At 43.6% G+C, this 16,187-nt stretch overlaps 2 protein-coding genes across 2 annotated transcripts in view; one reads left to right on the top strand and one right to left on the bottom strand.

The window, feature by feature from the left end:
• Positions 1–4,057, top strand: part of LOC122758660 (netrin receptor DCC-like) — an 88,220-nt gene extending 84,163 nt beyond the window's left edge. The window contains exons 6-8 of the mRNA XM_044012930.1: positions 442–596; positions 1,216–1,336; positions 4,032–4,057. Of these exons, the coding sequence (XP_043868865.1) occupies positions 442–596; positions 1,216–1,336; positions 4,032–4,057 (302 nt within the window). The remainder of the gene's footprint in view (positions 1–441; positions 597–1,215; positions 1,337–4,031) is intronic.
• A 293-nt stretch (positions 4,058–4,350) lies between these two features.
• LOC122758661 (collagen alpha-1(XI) chain-like) overlaps positions 4,351–16,187 on the bottom strand; it is a 37,976-nt gene continuing 26,139 nt past the window's right edge. Inside the window, exons 7-26 of the mRNA XM_044012931.1 lie at positions 14,675–14,719; positions 14,355–14,474; positions 12,527–12,565; positions 12,383–12,436; positions 12,238–12,291; positions 11,020–11,127; positions 10,836–10,889; positions 9,361–9,414; positions 9,222–9,266; positions 8,362–8,415; positions 8,007–8,051; positions 7,854–7,907; positions 7,587–7,631; positions 7,453–7,506; positions 6,675–6,719; positions 6,217–6,270; positions 5,170–5,214; positions 5,026–5,079; positions 4,536–4,643; positions 4,351–4,395 (exon numbers count right to left, since the gene is read on the bottom strand). Coding sequence (XP_043868866.1) covers positions 4,351–4,395; positions 4,536–4,643; positions 5,026–5,079; positions 5,170–5,214; positions 6,217–6,270; positions 6,675–6,719; positions 7,453–7,506; positions 7,587–7,631; positions 7,854–7,907; positions 8,007–8,051; positions 8,362–8,415; positions 9,222–9,266; positions 9,361–9,414; positions 10,836–10,889; positions 11,020–11,127; positions 12,238–12,291; positions 12,383–12,436; positions 12,527–12,565; positions 14,355–14,474; positions 14,675–14,719 — 1,176 coding nt within the window. The remainder of the gene's footprint in view (positions 4,396–4,535; positions 4,644–5,025; positions 5,080–5,169; positions 5,215–6,216; positions 6,271–6,674; positions 6,720–7,452; positions 7,507–7,586; positions 7,632–7,853; positions 7,908–8,006; positions 8,052–8,361; positions 8,416–9,221; positions 9,267–9,360; positions 9,415–10,835; positions 10,890–11,019; positions 11,128–12,237; positions 12,292–12,382; positions 12,437–12,526; positions 12,566–14,354; positions 14,475–14,674; positions 14,720–16,187) is intronic.

Below are 16,187 nucleotides of genomic sequence, written 5' to 3' on the forward strand. Positions count from 1 at the left end.
AATCTGCTTTAATCTGTAATGACCTGCAGGGTTAGCTAGTTTTTTTTGTGGCTAATTTTAGCTAATAGTACAATACTGCCCTCTACAGGACTGTTTCTGTGGAGTCTGTTTGTCTTATCTCTGTAAAATAATAACAACAACAACAACAACAACAACAAACGGGAGATTTAAAGCCGGAAATGGTGGAGTGAATTCACAGCTGACCACGATGAGACGAGTGTGTAATGATGTGTGAAGGGTAATGAGGTCAAACGCGTTCATCTCTTCACTAAACTGCCACGGAGGAGTTTGTAATCGCGTTAATTAGCCTGTAAATAAGTGAGCTCGTTACATGAACTCGCTAATGTGGAAAAACACAGTCACGGAGGAAGTGAGTGAAGGTGTGTGTGTGTGTGTGTGTGTGTGTTTGTCTCATGCTTTTGTTTTTATTTTCTCCCACAGTTCCTCCTCAGTTCCTCAACTACCCGACCAACTCGTACGCGTACGAGTCCACTGACACGGAGCTGGAGTGCGCCGTGGCGGGAAACCCTCAGCCCACCGTGCGCTGGATGAAGAACGGAGAGGAAGTCATCCCCAGTGACTACTTCCAGATCGTGGTGAGTCACAATAACACGCGAGACACTCGCTTCATCCACATGTCCGCGTGATACAGAGTGTGTTTCTCCATCTGTAAAACAAAACTTTTACTGAGATGTAACAAATGATTTCACTTTGTGATGAGGAAAACCCAACATTAAATCACTCACTCACTCACACCAAAGCCCATAGAGAAAATCAGTGATTTTATCATCACACACACACACACACACACACAGGAGCTGTTGATCCACTGCTGCCTCCATCACTAAGTTCAAATGTGTTAATTGCTGATGTCGTCATTGAAAGTCCTTCACTCAGATAAACCTGTGATACAAAGTGACCACACGAGGCAGCAGCAGACCAGCAGCTCCTGAGTCCATGTGAGCTAAAATCCCTGATTTTCTCTGTGAGGTTTGGTGTGGGAGAGTTTCCTGCCACAAAATGGACGTTCAATGGCAGATTAGTTATCGTCAAATCAAACATTAATCTGTTGTACTTTCATAATCTCACAGGGTTTAACCTGCTGTATAATCCTATTATCCTCTTTAAAGCAACTGCACAAAAACACTTTGTGAACAGTTGTGTGTCAGGATTGTTGTTTGTTAACACGTTGTTGTCGTCATTGTTGTCGTTCAGGACGGCAGTAACCTGCAGATCCTGGGTCTGGTGAAGTCAGACGAGGGCTTTTATCAGTGCGTGGCTGAGAACTCGGCCGGCAGCGCTCAGGCCATGGCTCAGCTGCTGCTGCGAGAGCCAGGTAAGAACACACACACACACACACACGCTGCTCTCACCTGTCCTTATGTCACTTCCTGTCTGATCTGACGCCGTTTCCTGTGAAGTTCCTTTTTTTGGGGGGATTACAATAGTGAGAAAAACACGTGTGAAGCTCAGGTTTAAAACTAAAACATAGAAACACTTCACTAAGAAAAATGTCTATAAATATTAATAATCCATCATAAACACTGGCTTCTGTCACAAACTGTGTTATTTAACAGGAAAACACAATTATTTGTGTCTGAAAGTCGTTTTCAGTGAAAAATCCCAAATTTCATCAAACGTGTGAGTGCTTCTTCTTCTTCTTCTTCTTCTCCTTCTTCTCCTTCTTCTCCTTCTTCTTCTCCTTCTTCTCCTTCTTCTCCTTCTTCTTCTCGTGTCGTCATAAAATGTGAGGGTTTGTTTTCTCGCTCCTGATTAAACTGCTGAGTCACGGCTGATTCTGGCCGAGTCACCGTTTGTTTTTGTGCTGCGTGTTGTTTGTGTCACAGTTACAATTCAGTCACACACACACACACACACAGTGCATTTTAATGTGAATGTGCTGAGTCAGACGTTCAGCTGAGCTGTTAGCATTTCTGTGTGTTTACTTTTAATTGTTACCTCTTTCTTTCTTTCTTTCTTTCTTTCTTTCTTTCTTTCTTTCTTACATCCTACTTTAATCACTGCTCAGCGTGTTGCATCTCCCATGAGCCAGCAGCACAGATGGCGAGACACACACACACACACACACACACAGATATTACGAGGGTCAGATGGTTGGTGTTATCGCTTGGTTACAATCGCCACGGGAACCACACATCCCAGCAGGCTCACAGTGGCCAATCAGACGTTCCCGTGAGAAGTCACGGCAGGTGTGTGTGTGTGTGTGTGTGTCAGCATACCACCGTGTTACCCTTGACAGAGTCAGGCCTCTTGATCCTTGAGTGGCTTTTAACACACGCACACACACGCACACGCACACACACACACACGCGCGCACACGCACACATAATTGCCTCTTTTGTACTTAAATCTCTTCAGGATGCATTTGTACCACAAGTGTATCTTGAAATAGTCTGACCTCTGACCTCTGACCTGTGATGTTGATGTGGACATGAATTTAAGTCTTGATTTCTTTGATGTCTCATGATTATTGGTTTTAGGTAAAAAGGCAGGTGTGTGTGTGTGTGTGTATGTGTGTGTGTGTGTGTGTGTGTGTGCAGGTGTGTGCTGGCGCGGCGCAGGTGTGTGTGTGTATGCGGTGTGTGTGTGTGTGTGCATGCGCGGTGTGTGTGTGTGTGGGGCGCGGCGCGGGCGGCGGCGCAGCGCAAGCGCAGTGTGCAGGGTTTGTTTAGCGTTAGGGTTTGAACTGGAGGTCGAGAACTTGATGGTGTGTTAATGTCCATGTGTTCATCTTGTGTGAGAGTGAATTAATGACAGACCATCAGCTCCCTCTCACTGTAGTCTCAGTTAAATCCTGGTGTGGATCTGATCTGGGGGCTGGATCAGGATCTTCTTCAGTCCGTCATTCTGTGTTTATTATTCTGCTTCAGTGGTTTCACAATAAATAAAAATAAAAATACACTAAATTACCATGTGATGGAAATGAATATATGATTAAAAATATCTTTATACATACTTATCAACTAGTCTCCACATACCCACCTTTGTACCTACCTACCTCCCTACCGTTGTATGTAACTACCTGTCCCTGAACCTAGTGACTAACCAAACCAACCAATCACCCTAACTAACCATCTACCTACATCTGTTCATAGTTGTCTACAATCACCCAGTCTACCCACAGTACCTACCTTTCTAACTTCCCACCTTTGTACCTAACTAGCTGTCGTTGAACGTATTGACTACCAACTAACTAAACCAACCTACCTACCTGCTGACCAACCAACCAACCACTTATATACAGAAGAAAGAGGAGAGAGAGATAAAATCCTCACAGATGATTTTCAAGCAGCTGGAGGAGAAGAGATAGAGCGATGGTCACAGTGAATGAAGAGAGAGAGAGAGAGAGACAGATAAAATCCAGTCACCCAACACAGTTCTATAAAAGATAGAGGGAGGCTATGGATGGATGGAGAGAGAGAGAGAGAGAGATGAAACTAAGAGATGGGAGGGTCAAGCGAAGGGCAGAGCGAGGGAGAGTGAGAGACAGAGAGGAGGAAGTGTGTCAGCCATGACAGATTTGTATTCCACAGTGAGCATCTGACCTTAGCAAACCCATCAAACACACACACACTACAACAGGAGTGTGTCTGTGTGTGTGTGTGTAGAATGTGGAGTGTTGGGGGGGGGCAGAAGGACTCTGTCTGTTGCCATGGCGACCGAAGCCTCCTCTCCTCTAGCCCGAGAGAACCAAAGGAGTGTGAGTGTGACAGGTGGAGAGGTGTGTGCGCGTGCTTGTTCCCAAACTTAACTCCATCTACATCCCTGTAGCTGTTAGCTTGTCACGTCTTGGGCGTCAGATCTTTCCCACGTTTGGAAAAAAACATGGCATCACACAGTCGTACAGGAAGTGTGTTAGTTTGTTTTTGATTTGCTGAGAAAGTTAAAACATGTTTCCCCCAAAGGTCTGGAAGGTCTGGAGTAATCCTGCTAAAGCTAAGTGAGATCTGCTGATCTGGTTTGTGATGAGAATTTAAATCTGATCTTATCTGATCTTCCTGATTTTAAAGTCAAGACCAAGACCAAGTTCATGTGAGGTTCAGACCAAGACCAAGGCAGGGTGAGAATAACATAACTTAAATGGCAGAACGGGACATGACAGTACCCCTCCCTCAATGGCTGGCACCCAGCGGCCCAGGCTCTTCAGAATGGAGCTGGTGGAAATCCCGGATGAGGACAGGGTCCATAATGTTCCTTGCTGAGACCCACAATCTCTCCTCTGGGCCGTACCGCTCCCAGTCCACAAGGTACTGCCGACCACGGCCCCGGAGGGGCCAAGAGTTTTTTTACAGTGTAGACTGGGCCACCGTCCAGTGGGGCGGCGAGGGCCTAGAGGCTGGGACCAATGGGCTTTCCTTCACCGGCTTCAGTCGACTGACATGGAACGTGGGATGAACATCACATTCACCACACTCGACTTGATATGTGCTGCGTTCATAAGTGTATAAATACACTAAGTGTTTATATAAACTATACATACAAACACAGTTAACAACAGTTAGGGTAAAGTGTACCTCGAGGCCTCTGGGGCCTGGCTGGCCCGTGGTCCCTTGGAAACCCGGGAAGCCGGTGGGGCCCCTCTCCCCTTGGGGGCCCCTAATGCCAACAGCTCCCTGAAAACCCTGAAAAAAAGAACAAAGACTTTGTTAAGAAGAGAAACATTCTCTCCCTGAATACTTCAGTTTGTGCCAATTGAAATTAGAGTGGCTTTCTAAACCGATTTCTCCTCTGCAGAGAAAATCATCGACTTTACAATCACAGCACACAGGAGTTGATAAGATGAGCCGCAGTGATGCAAAGTGACCACACGAGGCAGCAGTAGAGCAGCAGCTCCTGTGTCCCAGAGGAAGTGGTTTAAAATCTCATCTTATTCTATAGCAGACTTAACATATTCAGTGAGAAAGTTTTGTTGAGTGGATAAAATCTGTTTGTTTACAACAACATAACATTATCATTCCCTCAGTCATTATTTTGTGTCAAAGAGAAAACACTTCTGCTTCCTACTTTGTTGCCTTTAGGGCCTAGATCCCCTTTGTCCCCATCTGGTCCTCTGTAGCCCTTTAACAAAAAAGGAAAATGTTCAAAATCAGGTTCACTCTAAAACATTTCTGCAGTTAAAGTGGATACATTCTGATAGTGAGCACCTACCGTTATCCCAAGGAAACCCATAGGACCTGGTTCTCCCGGAGGGCCCTGTAAAAAACAAAACAAAGCAAAAACTATTGTCAGCATTATGAATCAGTTTTTATGTGCTACAAGCAGTAGCAAGTAGTCGTAATAAAACTGCTGTGACATATCCAGAGTAATGATTGGGTTTTACATGACAAACTAAATGTATTGTTCTATTATAGCAATATGTTGTTGTCAAAGCAGAAACAAATGAATTAAAAGCAGTCAAAATGTTGATGCCATCATTAATATTGAAAATGAAATGTCAGTCCACTGATTTGAGAAGCTTGGCACAAAATAGAGTGACAGTGCAGTGACATCCTGCAGCCAGTAGATGGCACTGTGAAGCAACACAGATGCTGAGGATTTAACCTGAGAGAGCTGTTCACGCCACACAACCTCAGAACATCAGTCTGACATGGGTCCAAAACTCCTCTGCAGCCACCAGGAGAACACTGGGGAAGTTGTGTCTCCCTGCACCAAAGACCATAGAGAAAACCAGTGGTTTTAGCTCACAGGGAAACACGAGCTGCTGGTCTACTGCTGCCTCGTGTGGTCACTTTGTGTCACTGAGGTGAATCTGAATGAAGGATTTCAACCACCGAAATCACAAAATGACACATTAGAGCTTAATAATGGAGGCAGCAGAGGTTTAACAGCACCAGTGTGCTGTGATGTTAAATCGCTGATATTCTCTATGGGGTTTGGTGCAGGGAGAGAGAACTATCCCTTATTCTATCCCTTAACATTTAAATGCTTCACACTAAACATCAGAATCACTGTTGTTTAATAAAATACTGTTGTATTTCATTTTAGTAGTTATTCTTGTATGTAGTAAGAAGTAAACAGTGTTAGTAACAGTGTTAGTAACAGTCGTAAAACAGCGGTGACAGGAAGTAGCTGCACGAGCGACTCATGGTCACTTGAACATGCAGAGGATTTGAACCACAGCTCTATTTAAAAGCTCAGATCATATTTTATGACCAATTTAATGCAGGGAGTATAAAATGTACGAGTGCGACTCACCATCGGTCCCTCAAACCCAGTGTCTCCCCGAGCACCGACGGGCCCCACAGGCCCCTGATAGAGACACATGAAGTATAATTATATGTGACTATCACTGACAAGCATTTGAGTCATCTAGTAAAATGTGATTATTGACAGTTTACTAAACTATTTATCGAGTAGTTTTACAAGGTTCTAAACAGAATAAGCATAAATGAAGTGCTGACTTGACATCGACCTAAATCACAATAAAAGAGCTCATTTGTGCAAAATGAGGCAACTTTATGCAAGTTATTCCAAACATATAAACATACTGTAAATCTCACTAAAACGATTGAGAACATTTTACAAATTTGTTTGGGGACCCAAAAAAATCTCCCACGACCCATCCGTGGCTCCTGCCCCCATCTTTGAGAACCAGCTTGCTAGGCAACAAAATAAACAACCTCCTTGGTTTTAATGATGCGACGATGACTTACAGGATCTCCTTTAGGACCGAGAGCACCGATCAATCCTGAGCGTCCCTGGAAAGAAACGGTGAAAAATGAAAGTGTGTGATTGTAATTTACTTTTTTTACAGTGACATAAACAGAGGAAACACACAAAAAAAGCTACATGAATATTCAAATATTTGAATTTCAGCTGGAGAAAATGATGCAGGGTTTACAGTGTGATGAGCTAACGAGATGCATTCAAAGACCCTGGTAAATGTCAGACCATTTCTGCTGGATCTACAGCGCGTTGATCTCAGAGAAGCAGCTTCAAGATGCATTCAAGAAACCTTGTAAGAACGTCTGCAAACACACATGAAGTCCACTAACTCAAAGGAAGTCATTAATGTGGAATTATCTGTAAAGTGTTTTTATAAATGCAATCATTGATAACATATTTGTTTTTTTAATGGCAGTAAGATGATTGACTCTTTCTAATCAAGGGAATAATAGAATAATGGAACTCTCGTGTGGTTTCCAAGTATAAAAACACAAATAAACACAGATGTCTGTAGTTTCTACTGTCTCCTGTTGTCAGTCCACACCAGGCTGTGAAACACCAGCGTAAAAACAGTCCAACATTTGTCAAAATGATGTGACTTCCCTTTAATGATGATAGACTTTCTTTCTTTTTATTTTTCTGTGGGGAGGACACGTCTTTGAGTCACAGAGACAGATGTGGACGTGCAGAGTGAGACATTCCTGACTCTTTTTTTTTTTTTTGTCATTCGTCTCTATCAGCGTGGGTCTTTTATTTTGAACTCACGTGAGACCCTCTGAGTCCTGGAGGTCCAATCTGTCCCTCGAGACCTGGAGGTCCCTGAAAACAAGGACAAAAAGCATGAAGACATCTGAGACGAAGGACAGAGGAGACATGGAAATACAGGATTGAACTTTTACCTGAGGACCTGTGAGACCAACAGTACCAGCAGGTCCAACGTCTCCCTGAAGGACAGTTTGAACAAGTGCTTAGTTTATGTAAAGTTAACTTAACTTAAGCAGGAAAAAATGTTTTGAATTAAGAAATAAAGGTTTATATTTAGTTACATTTGTGGAAATGTTACATATGTTTCTCACTTGCATACAAGCAAACATATATATACATATATATATGAGTATAAATGTATATAATAACATATATACAGTAATTCATCGCCATCTTCTTACCCTTGAGCCGTTAACTCCTTGAGCGCCGACACGTCCTGTGAAACCTGGCGCTCCCTAAAAGACACACACACACACACACATACATCTTATACATTTCAAAATAAAACGTTCATATTTGTCATAAACAGTCATTTCATCTTCCTCTCCACTCACCGTCAGTCCTGGCAAACCTGGAGGTCCATCCAGTCCATCTTCTCCCTGGAAACATCACATACACACAAAACAGTGAGTTTGTGATGAAGACACGCTCACATGAACGGTTCAGACGCACACCTACCGATCACCTGACCTATGACCTTCAAAGACCACAAGGTGATGCAGTAGAATATTTTATATTTGAACCAAAACAACAAAAACAACGTGTCTGTCTGGACCCGCTTTTTAAAAACTACCATCACCTGAATCATAAGATAAATCTCCAATTTTATACATTTTATTCATATTTTCTTGAATAAATCTTCATGTTATGTATGTTATTTATCATATATACACATAAATCTTGACTCACATCAGGTCCACTTGGTCCCTCTGGTCCGTAACCACCTCGGATCCCAGCAGGCCCCTGAAGAAGAGATTAAATGTGTGTTTATTTGAATATAACATTAAAATACAGGGAAGAAAACACAAAAAAACTGATTTTAACCACTTTACAAAATACTAAACTGATATAATTAAGTTCAGAATATCACCCTGCACCAAATCCCATAGAGAAAACCAGCGATTTTAACATCACAGCACACAGGAGTCGTTGACCCACTGCTGCCTCCATCACTAAGTTGTAATATGCTATTTTGACGATTCTGTGTTTGAAATCCTTTGTTCAGATTTACCTCAGTGACACAAAGTGACCACACGAGGCAGCAGCAGACCTGCAGCTCCCACATCGTCACAGGCTAAAAGCGTTGATTTTCTCTATGGAGTTTGGTGTGGGTGAGTGAGTGGTTTACAAAGTCACATAAACTTGAGTTTCCTGTTGGAAAAAGCTGTGTAACAGCGAGATAAAGTGGCAAATATGTTCTTAAGATATGTTAGACTGAAGCTCACGTAGATTTCATTCATATATTTTATTATAAATCTGTCTTTTGCAGGTTCTCGGTGTCAGCTCTGAAAGGGGCTTAACTTTTTGTTTAATTAAAGTTGATTGATTGCATAAGAAATGTCTCACACAACCACAGCTGTTTCTTATTGTTGTGAAACGACCATGTAATGTGCAGATAACATGTGTACATCACATGTTCAGAAAACAAACTCCCATGGCTCGGGATGAACCACTCATACTCTCCTCACAAACATTATGAACATTTATGTGAACACCGCTGTGAAGTTTCCTGGTTGTTTGTTAACAAAACAAAGAAAAATAACACTTACTGGTGTTCCAACAGGACCAGGTCGTCCAGGTGAACCAGGTGAGCCCTGAAGAAGGACAGAACACGACACGTTACACTGACACACAAGAGCACTGTCTATCAAACTGTAACAATGTCCGATTTGAAAGAATCTGATTTACCTTCTCACCAGGTTCACCAGTTTCTCCTTTTGGTCCCATGAAGCCGCTGAGACCCTGTGAAGACGGAGAAGAACATCAGGACAAACTCATTTTTAATCAAATCTGTGTTACTTTACATGTGTGACATCTTTAAACATATGTTCTCTGCTTTATCTCCTCCTGTTAGACCAGGGGTCTCAAACTCAAATGACCTGTGGGCCACTGACGGTCTCGTCTGGTCAGTCGGGGGCAAGTAAAAAAAAAAAAGCCCAACTAATTTGGGAAAAGCAACAGTTGTGGTGGACGTTATGAGCTCTTTTTTTTATATGTACTCTACCGCCTCATTATTATTCTGTACAGCACTTTGGTCCACTGTGTTTGTTTTGAAGTGCTTTACAAATAAAGTTGGGTTGGATCATTTCAAAATATAAGTGGTTGTTTTAATATGCAACCATAAAAAAAAACATATTTACGATGCAAAATTAATCTATTCATTTAACATTAAAACGTATAGAAATGACTCGTTATTACAACTTGATATTGTTTGGAGGGCCACATGAAATCGATTGGAGGGCCACATGTGGTCCCCGGGCCGCCACGTGTTAGACACTTTGTGTCAATCTGTAAAACACTCAATGTCCCTGCACCAAAGTCCATAGAGAAACTCAGTGACTTTAGCTCACAGGGACAGAGGAGCTGCTGGTCCACTGCTGCCTCGTGTGGTGAGTTTGTGTCACTGAGGTAAATCTGAACCAAGGATTTCAATAAGTGAAGTCATTGAATAACACATTTAAACTTACTGAGGACGGCGACAACAGATCAAAAACAACTACGTGCTATGATGTTTGGTGCAGGAGAGTAAACGGCTGACAAATGGACATAAACTTGAGTTTCCTGTTGGAAAAGGGCGATAGTTTCTTGAAATATTGATAGATTTTATAGATTTGTTAGATTTTATTAGGACGACCCTCATCGCCTGCACCTGGTGCCGTGTTTTCACAGAGCGCGAGCCTTGGCTTCAAAATCCCTGCAGCGTTACTACAACACGACGTCAAGGTGGAATTTTGAGGACGTTCTCGGTCCAAATGAGGACAGAAGAGTTACGTCTTCATCCTTATGATGCACGTGTTCCTGTGCTTTTGCTACACGCTCAGCTCATCATTCACACATCGTGTTTTCTCTTGTCAACAGCGAGCCGTGGTTAGTTAGGAGGAGCTAACGTGTCGTCGCGGTTAAATCCTCGATTCCACCTTTGCTTTCGAGGGTCGAGGTCGTGACGTCATTTCGATCCATATTCGATATATAGATAACAGTTGTGTGTGGTTATAAATATTCAAGATCGTGACTCCATCAGCCACATTTTTAGATTCTATTTTCTGACATGTGTGAAGAGCAGAATGTGTGTATTTGCTTTACAGACACAAAACTGTCTCCAAAGTCCTCACTGGTGAAAATATGACCATAAACTTTTGCTCCTGTGCTGTTCCGTTGCTCACCTCGTCACCTTTTTCCCCTTTGGGCCCTCGCTCGCCTCTGTGTCCCCAGGGCCCCTGATGTCAAACACAGGATGGATGGAAATATTTCAACAGGAGTTTAGAGAAGAAGAAAAAAGAAGAAGAGATGATTTATTAGCCGTGACATGCTCATCCTACACACGCTGTGTTCTGTTTAAAAACCCACCGGTGACCCGGGAGAACCAGGTGACCCGGGCTGACCGTCTTCTGCGTTCTCGCCCGCTCTCCCCGGGGCCCCGGCTCGTCCTGGAGGGCCCCTGGGCCCCTGCTCGCCCTGTCAGGGAAAACAGATTCAATCAAGAGTGAGGAGGAGGCGGCGTCCTCTAAATGAACCTGTCAGTCAAACGTGGACAGAAAACAAACACAGTGAATTACACGTGTGGTCGGCGAGGACGCGGACACTCGTCTCCGCCTTCACTCTGCAGAGCCGTTAATCACCACGGCGACACGTGGCCGTCCGCACCGCTGAGCCGCGTCGTTACAAACAGGTGGGAAACGTGTACGGGCGCTCGGTGGATGGTTAAAGCACATGTGCGGCGCGGCGTCAGCGGCAGCAGCATGATGGATGCCGTGTCACATACGTGCTCAGACTGGCGTGTGATGAGTGCACTTATTTAGGTTTAACCCGACATAGTTTTCACTTTACACAGCACTCGCTCAAACCAGACAGAGGCTGTCAGCTAAAGACACCGGGAACGCGGAGAACGGACGTGTTTCAGAGCTCAACTCTGATCTGCAACTGATGATTATTTGTGTCAGTGCTCTTTGGTTCATAAAATATCCCTTTGGCAGTAGAGACGCCACAGTTGTTGTCTCTTTTAAGACAGAAGTGCGATCAACAGTGTTTTTCTTCAGGGGTTTGTGGGGTTGTTCCGACTTTCCGAGTTGGAAAGTTTGTAAGTTGAAACTTACGAGTAAGAACTGGGAAATTCTGACTTACGACTACAACTGACACTCACCTTAGATATCCCACAATACTTTGTCCAATCAGGAGACAGAGCTCCACAAAGGGGCGGTCCCCTCTGCTCTTGGGTTTAGACGAGTAAGTCATGGACGCGATGGTGCGCGAAAGTAACGCAGCATTTCTTTACCCGTCAGCCTTTGTCTCTGCTGTGGAAACATCTGCAGAGAAGAAACCGTGGTCTCTTTGTGGTTTCACAACAACCACAGCTCGTCATGCTCTCGTCCGTCCATGGAGTCCGGCTCCTTTCGCTTGTTGTTGTTGTGAAACCAGCACAAGACGACGGTTTCTTCTTCTCTGCAGATAAAGTGTCGTTCAGCTCAAAAAAATAATACGTTTCCCTGAGTGGAGCCTGGACGCTGGCGAGTACGTGACGACCTTCAGAGAATCGCGACATGTTCCACAGAAGGTTTGGCTGCGTACCATTTCTCCTGGTATTCCAGGTCGTCCTCGGTCTCCAGGTTCACCAGGAGGCCCCTGAAAACAACCAATACAAACACAGATTGTTCACCAAATCAGGACGAACCAACACAGAATCTTCATCCACGTTCTGATCTCCAGCTCTGACCCGCATGCCCGGCTTGCCCATCTCTCCAGGTGGTCCTGCAGCACCTTCTTGACTCTGCAAGCTCACAGAGAAGAAACAGAGCGTCGGGTCAACAGGAATGAAGAAAACAGGAAAAGGCTGTTAATCATCACACAGCGTACTCACAGGCCAGCCGGCGCGCAGCAACTGGTAGAAGTTTGTTTGCTGCGGGAAGAACGGAAACACGGGAGGAGTTACAGATCTGTTTCATTTTGAGATGTTTCTACTAAAAGGTTTGAGGACATTTTGGATTTTTCAGCTTCTTAAATGTGAATATTTTCTGGTTTCTTTGCTCCATATAAACAAAGAAATCATTCAAACGGAATCTATTTTGGTTTGTGGACAGAAACAGGACATTTGAGATCATTTTTTTCCATGTTTGGACACATTTAAAAAAATCTTTTTGACATTGTAAGGACCAAACTATTTATTGATTCATCCAGTAAATAAATAATCCTTAATTTCAGGTCTAGAATCATAGATTTATTGTCAATTAACCTGTTTTCCACCAAAATATGTCGCAGATTTTAACCCAGTGTTTGTAAAACTGGGTTAAAATTCACCATCGTTGAGCAAATATTAAGTAAGTTTGACAGAAAGTTTAACTCTGAGTTGTTCCTGATTCCAGTAATCAACGTTTTCTTCAAATACTAGTTTTTAAGGTGTTTTAACAGCGTAACTTAAGGAATCTTTCACAACAAAGACAAATTATTAGATAATGCTTCTCCACCTGGGTTACTACAGCTTTATTGGTGTATTAAAGAGATGTAGATGTATTCTGGGATGTACCACCCTCAGCTAATGTAATACAGTACGCGATGGACAGGAAGTTAGATAAGAGGTGGAAGACCGAAGCTTTAAAACACATACAGGCTTATTTAATCTTGAATTATGTTCCTTTTTTGAAGTTAAAACAAAGTTTTGACCACGACTCAGGATGAGTAAAGACCTCATGAGGCTCGTTCACACGAGGTTTTAAAACGCAGTAATAAATTGCCCTTACAAACGACTAGCAGACTTCTTTCTTTTCAATAACGGACAGTTCTTCATCACGCTGACAGACTGGACGACAAACAGCTGTGGCCGACGTTAAACAGACGAGGGCAGGACACGGACGTGGACACGCGATAACTTCAGGGTCAAAGGTTTCCCTCTAAATCTCTGGATCTAATGAGTACGAAGGTACAAAAAAGAACTTTTGATGTCCAGTGAGTCTTTGAGGTGACGGACGTTAAATTACAGAGAAAAGAGGAAGGAAAGGTCGTTTCTATTCCACGCGGTTACGATGTTCAGGGAAAGTTCAGGGATTATTTTTAAAGTGCGGTGAGTCAGCACTATTTTTAACCTCTTAAATAAAGGCTCACCTAATAAAATCTAGGATATTCTGATCCTCAACATTAGACACACTCTGCTGGCTGGAACCTCAGAGTTCTTATGGTTTATTATTGTTCTGCACCAAACCCCATAGAGAAAATCAGTGATTTTAACATCACAGCTCACAGGAGTTGTTATCAGCTCTATCAGTAAATCCAAATGACTTATTTTATGAGTTCGGCATTGGAAATCCTTTGTTCTGAATTACGTCAGTGGCACAAAGTCACCACACGAGGCAGCAGCAGAACAGCAGCTCCTGTGTCCCTGTGAGCTAAAAATGCTGATTTTCTCTCTGGATTTTGGTGTGGGAGGGAAGTGTTTGATAAGAGAGTTGATCAACTCCAGTTCCCACGTAAAAAAGGCTGGATAATTGTGCACAATGAAGAAACTGTACATCCACATCTGCTGCGACATGAGTATATAAAAAAATACTGTGTTTCACTATTGGTATCAGTTATTGGCATTACAAATCCTCATATATCGGCATATTGTCAAAAAGTCCAATATTGTGCTTCCCTAATGAGAATAATAGGACAGAATACTGAAGAAAGATTATGACTCAGTTGTGGCAGTTTCTCACCTGGAAGGCGGCCCACTCCTCGCCTGTGTTCCTCCACAGGTACAGAGTTGGTAAACCTGCGGCTCCAGCAGGTCCTGGTTCACCTCTTTTCCCTGGACGTCCCTCAAGTCCCATTTTACCCTGTCAGAGATTAAGGAAACGGTCCGTTTATGCAGGTCAAATCCACTTATTGTTGGATGGTCGTGGATATAGCGGAGGCAGGGACAGGAGTTCATCACCCTCTTAAAACAGAGGCGTGGAAAAACAACAAAAAAACTGCACTTCATATTACTAACAACATTATTGCAGGCCGTTACGTTGTAAATAACATTACTTTTTACCTTGTCACCTTTGAACCCTGGCAGGCCGGGGTCACCAGGACATCCCTGTGGAGAGAGAAACAACCTGCAATAAAACTGCTCCACAACACACACACACACACACACACACGCGCGAGGTGGAAAAAAACATCCTCAAACACAGTCTTTAACTTTGACCCATTTCATTTCATGAGTACAGTTATTGTGTTTTTTAAGATTTTAGCACAAATTTGAATATTTATAATCAGATTAGAACTTGGATCTTTGAGAAGAGTTAACAACATGACCACAGAAATCCAATAACACAGCTAAACCTGTTTCACTATCTTTGGAATGGAATAATAACTTAAAACCACAGTTGAGGTTTGGTTGGTGTCACTGCACCAAACCCCATTGAGAAAATCATCAATTTTAGCTCATGGGGGACCCAGGAGCTGCAGGTCTACTGCTGCCTCGTGTGGCCAGTTTGTGTCACTCAGTTAAATGTGAATAAAGGATTTCAAAAGCAGAAGTCACCAAATAAGACGTTTGAACTCACTGACGGAGGCAGCAGCGGATCAACGACTCCTGTGAGCTGTGACGTAAAAAATGCTTATTTCCTCAATGGGGTTTGGTGCAGGGAGAGACAGTGACTAGTTAATATCTCATACGAGCACACTGTAAAAACAAAATGAGCCCTTCCTTGTGAGTACTGATGCGATGTCTTTTACAGTGTGTTTGTAACTGAAGACATCTGTGAGGTCAGGAGGCTCAGACGGACGAATATCCTTCTGTAAATAAGACCGTCGGCTCACTCGTAACGGGTTAATGCCACAGGGCTCATGTACGACCACAAGAGGCAGAGTCAAGCAAAAACTGTCGTTACTGTACACGAGTGAAGAGTGAAGCCAACAGCGTTGTCTTCCTTCATGTTCGCCGCAGCTGGATTCAATCACAATAATCGTGATCCTGTGTGTTTTATGGCAGCGAGACTCCAGACGTGAGCAGATGTGCAGCCTGGTTCTGGTTCTGTCTGACCCCCCCCACCGGCCTCCCCTGCCCCCCAGAGTTCCTGTCATGACCCCACCTTTGTGCACCAGGTGAAGCTTCTGACTGGAGATCATAAATACGGCTTCCTGTAAGCGACACGACCAGATAAGTCGGCGGTTGAGGGCGTCGACGCCGTGCGACAGGTTCCCGCGAGCGCGCTCGCGTCACGTGGCAGCATCAAAGACACGGGAGTCCACATGTGTGACGGCGGCGTGTCCTCCCCTGATCAGACTCAGATGGCGGCGCTTGTTAAGGTTGTTAAAGCACAAACAGACGTCACACATTCTTCAAAAACACGAGGTTCTGTCCGTCCGTCCGTCCGTCCTGCCTCGTCTGATACAGTGCATCAAACTTTACGGCGAGGCGGTGGGGGGGCCGCAGATACAAGAACTCATTAAACAGTCAGAGCAAAGTAAAGATGTTACTCTCTCTCTCGCGTGCTCTCCTGGATTAAAACTGTTGTTGAATTGTTAAAGAAATGGTTGAGTTTCTAAAAGGATCTGAG

The sequence above is a fragment of the Solea senegalensis genome, linkage group LG21 (assembly GCF_019176455.1).
Source record: "Solea senegalensis isolate Sse05_10M linkage group LG21, IFAPA_SoseM_1, whole genome shotgun sequence".
In the NCBI taxonomy this organism is placed as follows: Eukaryota; Metazoa; Chordata; class Actinopteri; order Pleuronectiformes; family Soleidae; genus Solea; species Solea senegalensis.